This window comes from Lolium perenne, chromosome 4 (assembly GCF_019359855.2).
Source record: "Lolium perenne isolate Kyuss_39 chromosome 4, Kyuss_2.0, whole genome shotgun sequence".
Lineage (NCBI taxonomy): Eukaryota > Viridiplantae > Streptophyta > Magnoliopsida > Poales > Poaceae > Lolium > Lolium perenne.
The window spans coordinates 240,792,211-240,809,137 of NC_067247.2; the positions used below are offsets into that span (position 1 = coordinate 240,792,211).

General features: G+C 44.8%; 1 protein-coding gene across 1 annotated transcript; it reads left to right on the forward strand.

Annotated features, from left to right (window-relative positions):
* The first annotated feature begins 4,613 nt into the window (after positions 1–4,613).
* Positions 4,614–9,190, forward strand: LOC127332482 (hexosyltransferase GAUT11). Its single transcript, XM_051358786.2, has 2 exons — positions 4,614–4,926; positions 7,205–9,190. The coding sequence occupies exons 1-2, from the start codon at positions 4,762–4,764 to the stop codon at positions 8,660–8,662; spliced, it is 1,623 nt and encodes a 540-aa protein (XP_051214746.1). The 5' UTR covers positions 4,614–4,761; the 3' UTR covers positions 8,663–9,190.
* Positions 9,191–16,927: the final 7,737 nt, after the last annotated feature.

The following is a 16,927-nucleotide window of genomic DNA, read 5'->3' on the forward strand; positions in this document are numbered from 1 at the left end:
TTGGCTTGCCCTGCAAACCTCAACATTGCTTGAAAATTTTGACAATCCTTCTGCAAATGACCTGACTGTCTTTTTCCATTATTGTCGAGATAAATATGCATCTGACACGGCCCGTTCATCATATCCTCGGGAGATACATATGGTCTCTGGAACCTTGGTCCACTATTTTGCCTGTTATTCCGGGAGTCATCTCTATTGTCGCCTCACTGCTCGTTACTCCTTTGATATTCATCTCTATTGTTTCCTCCAGTGCTTCCTCGAAAACCAGCCGATATTTGGCCAGGAGCATCATAACTCGAGAACTGCCGAGGAAATCGTCGTCTATTTTAAAAATTTCGACTGTGGTCCTCCTCTGGCGACCTATGTCGCTTATTGTGAACGGCATCTTCTCCATCTGCCCATCTGTTTGCTATCTCCATTAATGCTGATACTGTCCTTGGGTTGGTTCTCCCCAAGTCTTCGACAAAATCTCCTCATCGAATTCCTGCCACGAACGCATCTATTGCTCTCTCGTCAGATATGTTCTCTACCGAGTTTTTAATGATGTTCCACCTCTGGATGTACTTTCTCATTGATTCATCATGCTTTTGTCTACACGCCCTCAACTCTTCTAGTGATGCGGGTTTTTTGCAGGTGGATCGGAAATTCTTGACGAATATATCCTCAAAGCTGTCCCAGTTGTCGATGGAACCTGGAGGAAGCTTCTTTATCCAAGATCGTGCGGCTCCACTTAGGTGTACTTGAATGCTCTGCATGGCTGTTGCTCTGGTTCCACCTATCAGCTTCACCGTCTCGAGATAATTAACTAGCCAATCCTCGGGATCTTGCAGGCCATCGAATTTTTTGAGATTATCGGGTAATTTAAACCCTGAAGGAACTCGAGTTTTCCGGACACTCCTTGTAAAGCACGGTAACCCACACATATCCTCTTCATCTATCTCGCGGGAATGCCGATGTTCTCTTCTATTTTGTCGTGCCCTGTCTACCCGTGCTTGAGTTGCTGTGTCTCTTGCCCCACTTGTTCTTTCGGGACCTGGAGCTGCTGCAGTAGGTCGTGGACTATTTTGCCTTGCTGATCCTTCGGGAGGCGAATTTATAAACGCCGTTCCATGGCTCCAACTCCTGCCATGGCCATATTGTACAATGCTTCTCTTGGATCTCCGGGAGGTGGCTTGGATGCGAGGATGAAGGCTTGCGTCGCCATGTACCCAGCCTCTGTTGTCTTAGGGATAATGTTCCCCCTCGTGTCTATCGACATAAAGGACATGTCGAGGTTTTGAACCAGATTCTCCCTCTCTGCCTCAGGTATATTTTGCAGCCGAGATCTCGCTCTAGTTCGAGCTGCTCTGTGGCTATCTCCTGACGTGCCAGATTGTTGACTCAAGTTTGCTCTTCGCCTGCTTGACGCAGAAGCTGCTTCCTGCCTCCTATACAACTCGATTTTATGTTTCTCGAGCTCCCGCCTGGTACGTGCAAGCCTATATTGATACGCTTGTAGCTCCTCAGGTGTCGCTGTTATGGTCATTGGCTCTGTACCATCAATGGCTCTTGCGACTCGATCCCATACTGCCTGCGGAAATCGCACCATCTCTCGCGTTCCTGGTCCGATATATTTTGTTCCAAACCTCGCGTGAGATCTGCAGGATCGACATACAGATTTTCCGCATCGTCGAAGTTCTCTGATGTCTCCTCCTGTGGGCGACTTGGTTCTCCAATTGCATAGATCTGATGATATTTTGGATTCTGAACTTTGTCTGGTTTGGTGACACCATCATAGAGATTGGTGAAGACCTCTCTAACAATAGTGGATCTGTCGATGAAGTTGAAGCTGTCGATGTTGCTCGAGTCATCGCTTATATCGGAGTCCGCAGATGACTCGAAAGACATGTCGCTGAAGATCTTGACGACTTTTTCACTTGCCATAGTGTTGATGAAGCGTGGCGGCGAAATTTCCTCGTCGCCTGACTCGATTGACGATGTTGAACCCGAAAAATCGGAATCGACCGCTGATAATCCCGATGAGATCGGAATTTCGAGATGATACGATCCTTCCTTCTCGACGCGGAAGTGGAACTTTCCGAACGTCATCTCCATGGGCTCCTCCAGATACGCATATGCATCCAAACGGGAGGGCGGGTGAGGAACAAAATCGACTAGACCAGTTTCGATCTGTTTACCTCTGTCCATCGCGTTGCTTGCAGTTGACGAAGTCGACGATCTTGAACGTGCCATCGAGATCAGCTCCTTGTCGCCTCTAATTCCCACAGACGGTGCCAATTGACAAGGGATTAACTCCTACGTATTGTAGACTAGGGTTTTAGTCGGAAGTAGAGGGCAAGTAGATCTCGAAGGTTCAGCCGAAAAGTACTCGACGGTTATGAAAACTATGGTTGCGTGAAACAATGAGTCGATGCCTTCTTTGTCCCTCGACTCCCCCTTATATAGGAGGCGGAGCCGAGGGATTCGTAATACACAAGTTACAGAGTCCGGGAGGGTTTATAACCCGTCCCGTAAAATTACAAGTCTATATTTCCTAATATAACTCTAACTTTCCTTAATATAACTTGGGCTTCCAAACTTCATATTCTTCGACTCGTGGGCCTTCGGTAAACCCCGGGTACCATCTTTGGCAGGCCCATTGGGGATGCCTATGTCAGCGTGAGTGGGGTGATGTGTGTATTAGATGGAGTAGCATGGTTTTAGTGATTGGATAGTGACAATATGTTCAAGATCTATTATGGCTTTGTCTTTCTTTTGCTACCTTATTAGGGATAAAGTGAATACATATGCTATGTTCATCATGTGATAGTAGTGATGATCTTGTTCGTTCAAGGTAGCATATTTGATATTTAAACTTCATGTCAAAGTACTTATTGCTATGCTATGTTAATTCTTAATACAAGATTGATGAAATTTCCTTCTTGTGGAGTATAAGAGAGGTGTGTTGCATCATCTCTATGATAGGACGTGATGTCCATATTACTTATGATCTTAGATATAATATTATCTGCAACTTCATTGATGAATTGTTTTTTTTTGTCTACCACAATTTTAAGAGAGAATAGTCAAGTGAACCCATGAACCCCGGTCCACTTTTTATCATAAGAAACATCTTTATATTGCTTTTACTTTGTTTTCTATTTGATGCACTATTTTAATTCTAAAATACAAAAACATTTACTTTTCTTATTTGCATCTAAAACACCAAAAACAAGCAACCTATTTACAGTTTTTACTTAATTATTTTATCTAGTTTAGTTTTTACTTGTTCTATTTCTACTTTTGTTATTTACTTACACGAAACCTTGTGTTTGACAACCATACGGTGGAGTTGGAGACACAAGGAATTTACTTTACCTGCAAGCTTGCTAGAAGAAGAGAGAGGAGAATACTCTTCCATCCAGTTCCCCGAGAGTTCGATATAAACCCTCGAGTCATCCTTGTGGGAAAAGTACTTCGCTGATGCAAAGGTGTAACATGTAAATACATGCATAATTAACTAGATATTTTAGTGACATGACATGTTATTATATAAAAATAGAGATGATTGTGGAACATGTCATTAAATAAATATATAGATGATATGTAGCCGGTTGCTGGCTATCAACAACATGTCATGTCATCGGCTATCAACAACATGTCATGTCATCCAATGGCTGGGCTTAGCAGTGATGCCTTATAAACTAGCTCATTTGCCCTCCTCCCCTCCACCCCCGTACCATTCTGACAAAATACTCCTCCTAGCCCATATGCCCTCCCTAGGGAGTTGGTCCAAGCTCCACCGCTGATGTCATAGCCAACATGTATAATAGTTAGCTATAAAAATAGTATTTATTAGTACATGACTCATATAATTACTTTTACAAAATATCTAGAAGCACGTGGCAGAGCTAGCTCTTGCACGAAAGTTCACTTATCTTTTCTCTCCTCCAACTAAAATATTAATATTTAAATTATTATAATCTGCTAACTAGATCTTATCATACTTGTTTTTATCACAACATCTCACTTTCCAGATAAAATGAGTTTATAAACTAATTAATGCACTTGTATATAGTACAATATCTATGTTAGTACTGTGGACTATAAATGTAGTAGCATACTAATATACACCAGTATCATATGCATGACACTATTGCAATCCCTGTTTTATGAGCATTTTAGTAAAGACCAAAATTGTAAAAATAACATATTCCTATGTGTGGCAAAACAAAGAGACGTGAATAACAGTGGCAGCGAGCAGGAGCTGTAACGTGTATCGGGCTGCGAATTAGCATGTCCAAAACCGCCGACCCGAGAAGAGAATGGAGACGCATGACGGGGAAGGAGAAACCTTTGGCTGTCTTCCCTCTTACGTCAGCCTCAGCCGGCGAAGAACTACTTCCACCTCCCTCCCTCCTCAGATCTCCCTCTCTTTCTCTTTCTCTCTCTAAATCCCGCCTTCTCCTCCTCCTCCTACCTCTCGCTCCTCGCATTCCACCTCCCAGATCTCACCAACCTCCTACCAGCCTCACTCCGTGCTTCAGCTTCGCCAAGCGGTTGCTGTCGTCTCTGTTCCGCGCGCGCGATCTGCCGCCTCCCCCACAGGGCCGGCCGCATCTCTTTCTCATCCGTCCGGGCCCCGGATCGCCGTAAATACGGCGCCTTTCGGAGCTATCCATGGGTGAGGGCCTGGCGCGCCGGCGGTGAGGTCAGCGCGTAGACTTCCTGGCCTGAATTACTGCAGCAACAGGCTCTGGGGAAGGGCGCGCGGCTGCTGAGATGCGGGGCTCCGAGATACGGAGGCGGGCGCCAGAGTACCGCCGCCAATCCCGACGCCGGCTGCCGGGATGGATCTGGTGGCTCGTTGGGATCTTCCTCGTAGTTGGCCTCATGCTCTTCGTCCTGCACCACAACCAGAAGGAGCAGTTCCGGCCGCCCGTCATTGTGAGTTGCGCAAATTCCACTTTGTTTGATTTTCTTTTCGCCTTGCTGCTGAATTGCGTGACATCATTCGGAAGACCACTATGCCCTGTCTGTCTGTCTCTTCTCAAAATACGTGGAAAAAGTGTTTGCTTTTTGTAATTCCTGACCGGCTGCCATTAATCTCTTTAGTGGATCTCGATCATAATATTGTATGAGATCTTCACAAGTAGCATGGTTCGTAGATCGTAATTATGCAAATTGATCGTCCCTGACGAAGTTTTATTAGGATATGAGTGTGCTTGTGTGTTGTTAGCCTGTTTGCGACGAGATAAAACTGCAATCTTTTCTACCAGATCTTCACTGCCAAGTTTCAGTGTTACTAGATCCTTAAAAGGTTACTCATTTGGTCATGTTTATGGAAAAATAATAATTTTCACTTTCTTGTCCATGGTAGAAAGTGTTTCTGATGGCGAATCATTACTAGTTGTTAGAAATGGCAAACAGGTTGTATATTCCACGAGTTGGTGAGGCATCATAGATAGGCTGTCTTTGGACTTGTTTCGAGGTCTGCTCAAGTACTTTGGTAAAATGTCATCCTCAAAAGGTGGTTTCCCATCAATCTGTTGACAACGTGTGCTGTTCCTGTACTATGAAGATGATGATTTTCTTAATTGGTGGGAGGACAGCATGAAATGACAAGATTTAAACTCGTACCTTAAGTCCATATGCAGTACCTGAAATATCAAACTTTACAAGTGCCGTTGAATTATCCAGGGACTATGTGTTGCCAGCTACTTTGGTACTTGCTTCTGATTTCCAAAAGAATAGCATCCAAGGACTTCCAGTAGCCCTCGGAAATGTTTTTTTCCTTCTAGGGCATATTCATACATATATGATAGTACTAGTACAATTGTTAGATTAATTTATGTTGGGATCCAGAATGGACTGCGATGAACCTTTTTTTTCCCCATTGCACTGCTCATGGGAGGAATGCCTGAGATCAAGCGAGATCATCAATAGAACATGATACCATAGGTTATGAGATTGTTAGAGGTTCTTATTTGAAGTATAGTTCATCATATGTTAGAGATCTTAGGATCTGAACTCGTTAGGCAGAATCTATTTAGGGCATTATGAAACTAATGCAGATTCTTGGGAGTATTATCATTGCAGCTTCTTCGGTAGCATGTGAATAAAATGAAAAATATATCCATACGCTATTACATGTTTGGAGTTAGGTTCTCTTAAATAGTTGTGCTGCCTTTATGATTGTTTTAGGCTGCTGTGCTGCGAGTCTAGTTACACACCTAATATTATGACAAGATTATTTTGTTAGGGCTCTAAAATGTTTCTACAGGTATTTAGGCTCGCAATTAAATTGGAATATGCAGCAGGATCTAGTTACCTGCCTAATAGTTTGATAAGTTTATTTTGTTCTGACTCTAAAATGTTTGCTTTAGTAATCCCTCCATTCTATAGGTATTAAGGCTTGCAATGAACAAGAAACGATCAAATAAGCTAAGCTTCTGATAGCTAGAAGCTCTGATTCTTTTAATTTCACTCAATCGTTTATAATTGATCTGAACTAATCTAATTTTTTCTCTAGTTCTTAATTTTAGAGGCACTATTTATTCTCTCATTAAAAAGTGCTGTTTAGTATGACGCTAAGAATTTCCATGGTTGCATTTGGCATGTATTTTACTCGTAAAGTTTTTACAAGATTCCCTTGCCATAGCAAAATATTACAAAATTCCATGACCAAATATTGCCATGTCTTAATAGGGGAAATTGGCACCAGCCAAAAACAAAAAACAGTTTATTGTTGGGTGCCTAAGCAGAAAACAGGTGGTAAATACTCCCTCATCTAAAACCACGCAAGAATTATGGGACGGAGGGGGTACTAAATTGCAATTGGCCCTATTTATCTTTTCTTTGCATAAGTATGTTCTGAACATTTCTGGTGCAAGTTTCTGATGCCAAACTGTGTTGGCTATCAACTATTGTTTCTGGCACTAAAGCTGTATTTCAACTCATTCTCATGACAATAGCTGTTTGGTTGTAACATGTACATTTAGCGGCAAAGAAGTTGAGTACAACTCAGTGGGCTGATAATTAGAAACTTCTCTGTATGCTCGAATATATTTTTGCCTTATCCGTGGTGAAAGATATATTTTTGGTTCTATTACTTCGAGTACATAGATATATGTTTTGATTGGTCTTCCCTGCTATATTTTTTTTTCAGTTTCTTTTGTTAAACTCGCAAGTGCATGTTTCCTCATGTAGCTCTTTCTTGTTCCAGAATAAAGGGCCAGAGACTGAAGAAGTTTCTCATGAGAAAGTGAATTTCACAGAAGAGCTTTTAAGCAGTACATCTTTTGCACGACAATTAGCAGATCAGATGACTCTAGCAAAGGCCTATGTTATCCTTGCGAAAGAGCATGGCAATCTTCAGCTTGCATGGGAGCTTAGTTCCCAAATAAGGAATTGTCAACGATTGCTGTCTGAAGGGGCTGTTAGTGGGAGAGCCATCACTCAGGAAGAAGCCCATCCTATAATAACCCGGCTAGCACGGTTAATATACAAATCGCAGGACTCTCATTATGATATCAGTACAACAATAGTGACACTGAAGAGCCATGCCCTTGCACTAGAGGAGCGTGCAAAGGCAGCAGTTGTTCAGACTGCCGAGTTTGGTCAGATAGCTGCAGAATCTCTCCCCAAGAATCTGCATTGTTTCACAATGAAGCTGACAGAAGAGTGGCTTCAGAACCCAGAACTGAGGAGTCGTTCAGAGGAGCATAGGAATTCCACACGGTTGGTAGACAATAATCTGTATCACTTCAGTATATTCTCGGATAATGTGCTCGCCACTTCAGTTGTTGTCAATTCTACAGTTTCGAATGCAAACCACCCTCAGCAACTTGTGTTTCATGTAGTCACAGACAGGATCAATTTTGGTGCTATGTCAACCTGGTTCCTGATAAATGACTTCAAAGGGTGTACTGTTGAAGTCCGCTGCATAGATGAGTTCTCATGGTTGAATGCTGCTTCTTCCCCTCTGGTCAGGCGACTATCAGAGATGGAAACCAAGGGTTACTACAACTCTGGTGGCTCGAAAACTCCAGAAAGAGAAATAAAGTTCCACAATCCAAAGTTTGCTTCTCTGCTGAACCATTTGCGGTTCTACATTCCTCAAATACTACCCAACTTGGAGAAGGTGGTTTTTCTTGATGACGATGTTGTGGTGCAGAAGGACTTGACACAGCTTTTTTCCATAGAATTGCATGGCAATGTTATTGGAGCAGTGGAGACTTGTTTAGAGTCATTTCATCGGTATCACAAGTATCTTAATTTCTCTCAACCAATCATCAGCTCAAAAATTGATCCACATACTTGTGGATGGGCCTTTGGAATGAATATATTTGACCTGATAGCTTGGAGGAAAGCAAATGCAACAGCACTTTACCATTATTGGCAGGAGCAAAATGCTGATCAATTGCTTTGGAGGACGGGGACACTTCCTGCAGGCCTTTTGACATTTTATGGCCTGATGGAGCCCCTAGACCGGAGGTGGCATGTATTGGGGCTAGGGTATGATGTAGACATAGATGATCGGTTGATCGAGAGCGCTGCTGTCGTGCATTATAATGGGAACATGAAGCCTTGGCTGAAGTTAGGCATTCGCCGGTACAGGTCAATATGGGAGCGGTATGTCAATTCTTCGCACCCAAATGTCAGAGAATGTATGTTTCATTAGGAAATATGCAATCTCTGTTTACCATCAATGGTCTTGCACGGCGCTGAAGCTAGAAGCTTCAGTTTGTCTATTGGGTTGCTTTTGAGCACCCTAGTTAAGAAATCTTCCGGGGAGGTAGATTATATATACTCAAGAGACAGCATCAGAGAAGCCAACTGTTAAGTTTTCTTTTTTTTTTTTGGGTGGGAGGAAGATTCATTTTGAGATGAAAATAATTCGGCTGCAGATTCTTACATACAATTCGGACTGGCAATTTTAGCAGTCTAACCAGACTATCTGGATAGATATTGTAAAAGAGATACAGTTGTTGGAACAATGGGTCATTTTTTGAGATGTTAGGAGATGCCGATTGCCAATTCAGCTGTGCAGAGTTTACTGGTGTTACATTCTTTTCAGGATATTGTATTCTATACTGGTGAAGAATGTCCGCCTTTTCTCTTTGTATAAACAGTTCTGTATTCTTCACAGTATGAAAACTCGAGATTAATCGGAGGTATAGGAAATCAATGTCATTTTGATGTTCTGAAATTGAGTTTCTGATGTTCCATATCACTGAAACAAGTGGATTTTGCATCCCTTTATCTCTGCTTGATTGCTTGTAAAATTTTGAATCTTCGAATACTTCCAACTTGTTTTCTGAATGTGTGTTCCCTCTCCAAAATGAGGGAAGTTTCTGTGCACCAATTCTGGAAGGTTTCCTAGCCTGTATCATTTGGGCCTGAAGGGTCCTTACCTTATTGCCAGCAGCCTAAATGCTCAATATGCTGGGATTGTATCAGGCCTGTAATTTTACAGTCCGAATCAGGCTGTCTCTCTCGTTGCTAATGGGCATTTGTTGATAGATTGAGTACTCAGTATTGGTTTAAAATGAAAGATTGGCTCGGCAAAACATGATGCATTATAGTATTCATTCTATACTACAATAGCACCTGAGTTACAGCGGAAAATACGCAGGTGAAATACTGGACAACTCTAAGCCTATGTATGCTGCGAAATCCAGAGCTTAACTGAAACTGAATGCTACTGGATTTAGCCTGATAAACTGCTAGTAAATCGAAGAGGAACTTCAACAGTACACCCTTCGGCTGAGAACTTGGATTAACTTCGGCTGACGAACTCGCAATGTTCATTGCGCCTTCATGAAGAGGAACGGGATCGGCAGCAGGGATGGGTCCGGCGACAGGGCGAAGGTCGGCCCTGCGTACTGATTCGTCTCCAGCTCCAAGACATCGTCAGCTTCATCAGTCGGCGCCTTCGCCTTCTTCTCGAACCGGTCGGCCGACGGCGCACGGCTGGCCGCTCTTTTGCTCCAGCCGTCCCTCCACGTCGGGCGGCTCGCGCGCTCGCCCCCCGAGGTCGACGTGCCGGCGCGGCGGAGCAGCTTGTCCTCCACCCAGCTTGACCCCAGGGAGGCTCGGACGGGCATTTTGCTAGGGTTTTGATCCGCTGATTCGCCGCCGCCGCCGACTTTGCTTCGATCCGATGAAACGCCGCCGCCGGCAAGCTTATCCTTGACCCAACTCTCACTCAAGGTTGCGCGGCCCGGACGCTTCTTGGATACATACGACGCCGGAGGAGGCGTCAGGCCGATGCAGCTCCTTGGGGTAGGCAGCAGTGGCGGAAGACCGCCGGAGACCACGGACCCAACCATTGCTACAAAAACAGGCAAAATCAAGAAATTAAATCGAATCTAAACTCTAACCCTAATAACCCTAGACAAGAACGAGATCGAAATTGCGAGATCTAGAACGAAGAACTGAAACTGGAAATCGAAATAGAGATCGAAAATGCTTATCTCACGAAATTAAATCGAACCTAAACCGTAACCCTAAACAAGAATTGAGATCGAAATTGCGAGATCTAGAACGAAAATTGAAACTGAAAATGGAAAGAGAGATCGAAATTGGTTAGCTTGATCGCGGCTCCGGGAACGAATGAACTGCGCGCGGACGAGAGCTGAAAGGAGGAAGACAGGTCTTTTTTTTGCGGAGGGAGGGAGAAAGGTTGCGGTAGAGGTATTGTGCGTATTTATGGTACCGTCTAACTCGTACCGACAGGACAGAAGTGCCCGCCGCGTACAAGTTTCGATGGGCCCGGATCGGAACTACTTTTGTCAGTGGGCCGGCCCAACAGGTTCTGGACGCTGCTTTTTCCCCCTCTTTCCGCTTAGAAGAACGAGAATGAATCTAGACATCAAAGTGGTGATCGGTGATCGAAAAGCTCATCTCGATCCATCGCGGCGGGAAAAATCTGCATCGCACGGCGTATAGATGAGATAAGGGCATACAGTATACTCGAAGCGCCGATCAGAATTAAAGCGCAAAACCGTCACAACAACAAGTAGGTCTACAATCTTCATGTGCTAAAACTGCTAAAACGGCCGCACGGTATAAAAACTGCCGGTTTGCAGCGCGCGGGAGCAAAATCGCCGCTCCAGCAGGCGCTGCAAACGGCGCGGTGCTGTAATTTTTTTTGGGCGCGGGCGGGTTTGCGCCATCGCGTGCGCTATACTTTGTGCGCCGGCTACAACGCGCGGTATCGCTTGACCACGCGCGAATAAAACCCGCGCTGAAACTTCCCCTTCCACCTCGCCGCCTGACCGCCCAATCCCTCGCCTCCGCGCGGCCACTAGCGCAATCCAGACGATGGACGGGACCTCCGGCAACCCAGCAACCCCTCCCTACTCCATCCCACCCGCCGTGTCCGCAGCGCCGCCGCCTAATGTGGCAAACCCTAGCGGTGGCACCGACGCCGGCAACACAACTGCCGCTGCCCGTGCGCTCTTCGTTCCGTCGCGCGAGACACTGCACACAAGCGCCGCCGCCGCGCAGGTCGCCGGCAAGGCGCGGGTGGCGCCGTCGACCAAACGACCATACATTGGTGCCGCCTTCGTCACGCCGCCGAAAGCGAAGGCGCCCGCCTCCCGCCTCCCGCCGCCCGCAGCCTCCGCCGCCTCCTTGACGAACGAACCAGACGCCGCCGGCGCCTCCGTCCGGCAACCCCGCGGGCACACATACGGTGCATGATGAAATGCCGGAGAGGTAAAAAACACTACTTTTCCTCCAAATTTGAGTTTAGATGCATACAAAGCCAGAGAATAATGAAGTTCATTGCAATGTAGAGTCGATGATGATACATTCATGGAGACGATGAATGTTGGATCTTCGTTTATGCATGATGAAGCTGTTGAAAGATATGAAGAATATGAGGATGTCGATGAGGAAGGAGAAGGGTTGATTGAACCTCGCCATCCCGGTCGGTCGGTGAACTACACCATAGCGGAGGACAAGTTGCTTTGCAAGACGTGGTTGACAATTGGAATGGATCCAACAACCGGTACCGATCAAACAAGCGAAACATATTGGGTGAGGATGACGGAGTACTTCAACACACACAACACAAGTAGGAACAAGCGAACCATGCGCTCACTTCGGTCCCGTTGGTCCGGCATCAACATCGATTGCCAAAAATGGGCGGGCGTGCAATCCAACGTCGATGTTCTTAATCCAAGTTGCACAAATGAGAATGATAGGGTAAGCCATTCTACTACTATGTTGACCATATGGCTCATATGTGAATAATACGGTTCTAGTTCATATAGCTCATCTATTCTCTTTTGCTTGCTTTGTAGAACTCTATGGCTCAAGGATTGTTTAGGGATGTGGGAAAGAAGAACAAGAAAGGCAACAAGATTCTTGGCAAGCCATTCACCTTGCATCACTGCTATGAAGTGCTAGGGAATGAAGAAAAGTGGAAGACCCGCGTCAAGTTGGAAGCAACAACTATGGAGGCCAATGCTACCGGTGATGCAACAATCATCGATGATGATGATTCAAGTGACGAAGGCAAGAAGAGAAGCTCCACTCCTCACTCGGTCAACAATGGGCTAAGGAATGTGCTTGGTAGGAAGGCCCCAAAGATATGAAGGGAAAGAAGGCCGGAGATGACGACATTGCAATGGCTATGGAAAGGATTGCAAATGCACGGTTGCAAGCAAATGGGGTAGGAAGATGGCAAGAAACTTGGAGAACAAGGCTATGGATGCTATAGAAGCTCAGAGAGCCGCTTTGGAGGAGAGGATTGCCGCCAACGAGGAGAGGAAGTTGGCTTTGGAGGAGAAGAGGCAAGCCACAGAGGAGCATCTACGCCCAGAGAAGGAGGAGAGGAAGCTTTTCTTGATGGATACTTCCCAAATGGATGAGAGGCAAAAGTAGTACATCAACCTTGCTCGCGACGAAGTGTTGGCCAAGAAGAGATTGTTGATAGCCAACATGAACACACCCACGGCTGACATGTTTGGAGGAGGCATGTTTGGAGGAGCCATGCCGATGTTTGGAGGAGGCATGGGAGGCATGACCGGCATGGGAGGCATGACCGGCATGGGAAGCATGCTCATGCCCGCCATGGGAGGCATGGCCGGCATGGGAGGCTAGGGAGGCATGGCCATCTTGGGAGGACCAAGCTATGGAGGAGTGTTTGGAGGGACTATGGGAGGCTCGGTGACATAGGCATCCCCAATGTGCCTGCAGAAGAAGGTACCTGGGGTTTACTGAAGGACCACGACCCGAAGGTTACAAAGCCCGGAAGCCCAATAAAGCGTCGATATGGAAGATAGAGATATATTAGGAATGAAGACTTGTAATTATACGGGACGAACTCAAAGAGTCTCCCGCTGTTTGTAACTTGTACACCACGAAACCCTCGGCTCCGCCTCCTATATAAGGGGGGGGGGGTCGAGGGAGAAAGAAAGCATCGTTTCATTGTCAACACAACCCTAGTTTTTAGCAGTCGAGCACCTTTTCGGCTGAAACCTTTGAGATCTACTTGCCCTCTACTTTCCACGAAACCCTAGTCTACAACTTGTAGGCATTGACAAGTTAATACCTTGTCAATTGGCACCGTCTGTGGGAATTAGAGGCGGCAAGGAGCTGATCTCGATGGCACATTCTGTTGGAGATATGCCCAAGAGGCAATAATAAAATGGTTATTATAATATATCTTTGAGTTTATGATAATGTTTACATACCATGCTATAATTGTATTAACCGAAACATTGATACATGTGTGTTATGTAAACAACAAAGAGTCCCTAGTATGCCTCTTAACTAGCTTGTTGATTAATGGATGATTAGTTTCATAATCATGAACATTGGATGTTATTAATAACAAGGTTATATCATTGTATGAATGATGTAATAGACACACCCAATTAAGCGTAGCATAAGATCATGTCATTAAGTTATTTGCTATAAGCTTTCGATACATAGTTACCTAGTCCTTATGACCATGAGATCATGTAAATCACTTATACCGGAAAGATACTTTGATTACATCAAACGCCACTGCGTAAATGGGTGGTTATAAAGGTGGGATTAAGTATCCGAAAAGTATGAGTTGAGGCATATGGATCAACAGTGGGATTTGTCCATCCCGATGACGGATATATATACTCTGGGCCCTCTCGGTGGAATGTCGTCTAATGTCTTGCAAGCATATGAATAAGTTCATAAGAGACCACATACCACGGTACGAGTAAAGAGTACTTGTCAGGAGACGAGGTTGAACAAGGTATAGAGTGATACCGATGATCAAACCTCGGACAAGTAAAATATCGCGTGACAAAGGGAATTGGTATCGTATGTGAATGGTTCATTCGATCACTAAAGTCATCGTTGAATATGTGGGAGCCATTATGGATCTCCAGATCCCGCTATTGGTTATTGGTCGGAGTGAGTACTCAACCATGTCTGCATAGTTCGCGAACCGTAGGGTGACACACTTAAGGTTTGATGTCGTTTAAGTAGATATGGAAATATGGAATGGAGTTCGAAGTTTTGTTCGAAGTCCCGGATGAGATCCTGGACATCACGAGGAGTTCCGGAATGGTCCGGAGAATAAGATTCATATATAGGAAGTCATTTTATGAGATTTAAAATGATCCGGAAGGTTCTATGGAAGGTTCTAGAAGGTTCTAGAAAAGTCCGAAAGAAATAAGGGTGGAAGGTGGAGTCCCAGAGGGACTCCACCCACCTTGGCTGGCCAGCCTAAGGGAGGAGGAGTCCCAAGTGGACTCCCCACCATGGTGGCCGGCCACCCCACCAAGGAAAGGGGGGAGTCCCACTCCCCCTAGGTTTGGACACTTGGAAGGTTTTTGTTGGGGTCTTATTCGGACACTTTGACCTAAACCTTGGGGCTTCTACCTATATAAAGAGGGGGAGAGAGGGGCTGGCCGGCCACTCAAGCCACCACCATGGCCGCACCCCTCAAGGGTGCCCTAGCCGGCGCCCCTCTCCCCAAACCCTAGCACCTCTCCTCCACTACTTCTCCCGCATATGCTTAGCGAAGCTCCGCCGGAGATCTCCATCAACACCGCCACCATGCCGTCGTGCTGCCGGGATTCCGAGGAGGATCTACTACTTCCGCTGCCCGCTGGAACAGGGAGAAGGACGTCGTCATCAACACCGAACGTGTGACCGAGTACGGAGGTGCTGCCCGATCGTGGCACCGTGATCAAGATCTTCTACGCGCTTTTGCAAGCGGAAAGTGATCATCTACCGCAGCAATAAGAGCCTACTCTTATAGGCTTTGGAAATCTTCAAGGGTTAGTCTTGATCATCCCCTCGTTGCTCCCGTCTTCTAGATTGCATCTTGGCTTGGATTGCGTTCTCGCGGTAGGAAATTTTTTGTTTTCTATGCAACGAATCCCTACAGTGGTATCAGAGCCGTGTCTATGCATAGATGGTTGCATGAGTAGAACACAATGGTTTTGTGGGCGTTGATGCTCTTGTTGTCTTTAGTTTGAGTACTTTGCATCTTTGTGGCATAGTGGGATGAAGCGGCCCGGACTAACTTTACATGACCGCGTTCATGAGATTTGTTCCTCGTTCGACATGCAACTTGTATTGCATAAGAGGCTTTGCGGGTGTCTGTCTCTCCTACTATAGTGAAGATTCAGTTTACTCTTCTATTGAAAACACTAGTATCACCGTTGTGGTTCATGTTCGTAGGTAGATTAGATCTCTCTCGAAAACCCTAAACCACGTAAAATATGCAAACCAAATTAGAGACGTCTAACTTCTTTTTGCAGGGTTTGGTGATGTGATATGGCCATAATGTGATGATGAATATGTATGAGATGATCATTATTGTATTGTGGCAACCGGCAGGAGCCTTATGGTTGTCTTTAAATTTCATGTTGAGTAGTATTTCAAAGTAGATGTAATAGTTGCTACATGAGGTGAACAACCATGAAGACGGCGCCATGAACCTTGACGCTACACCGACGATGATGGAGATCATGCCCGTTGATGATGGAGATCATGTCCGTGCTTTGGAGATGAAGATCAAAGGCGCAAAGACAAAAGGGCCATATCATATCACATATGAACTGCATGTGATGTTAATCCTTTATGCATCTTATTTTGCTTAGATTGCGACGGTAGCATTATAAGATGATCCCTCACGTTAATATCAAGATAATAAAGTGTTCTCCCCTCGTATGCACCGTTGCATTGTTCGTCGTTTTGAAGCATCTCGTGATGATCGGGTGTGATAAACTCAACATACAACGGGTGTAAGCCATGTTGCACACGCGGAATACTTGGGTTTACTTGACGAGCCTAGCATGTACAGACATGGCCTCGGGACAACGGAAACCGAAAGGTTGAACACGAGTCATATGGATGATATGATCAACATGTTGATGTTCACCATTGAAGCTACATCATCTCACGTGATGATCGGTTTTGGTGTAGTGAATTTGGATCGTGTACCACTTAACAACTATGAGGGATGTTGTATTAAGTGGGAGTTCATTAGTAATTAGATTAAAACATGAACTAATTATCATAAACATAGTCTGAGTAGTATTTTGAATTAATTTTGTAGTATTGGCATCCGTTTTTCTACCATGCGCTAGTCTTGTTATTGAGATAGAAATACTGTTAAAATCTGACAAGAAACTTTACGGATTGGTACCGTATTGTTAAAGAATCAAGAATTGATTAAGTCCTATTGCAAACTTTTAGTAAACCTCACATTGTTGATTCAAAGAGCTATGGTTTCAATTAGTACCTAAAGTTATCTTGTCTCCGTGAAACTTGAATTCAAATCTGTTTGAAAAGTAAGGAGCTGAAAATTTAGTTTTCAGAAATAATCAAGGTATGAGATATATGTGATATCTAAGACCTTATTGCAAGAAGATAGAATATAATTTGGTGAGACTACATAAACTCATAAGATTTATGGGAATGTACGAAGGTTGAA

Coding starts and splice junctions, on each gene's coding strand:
- LOC127332482 (XM_051358786.2), top strand. CDS start 4,762: ATGCGGGGCTCCGAGATACGGAGGCGGGCGCCAGAGTACCGCCGCCAA. Junction 4,927..7,204: donor AGTTCCGGCCGCCCGTCATT/GTGAGTTGCGCA, acceptor TTCTTGTTCCAG/AATAAAGGGCCAGAGACTGA.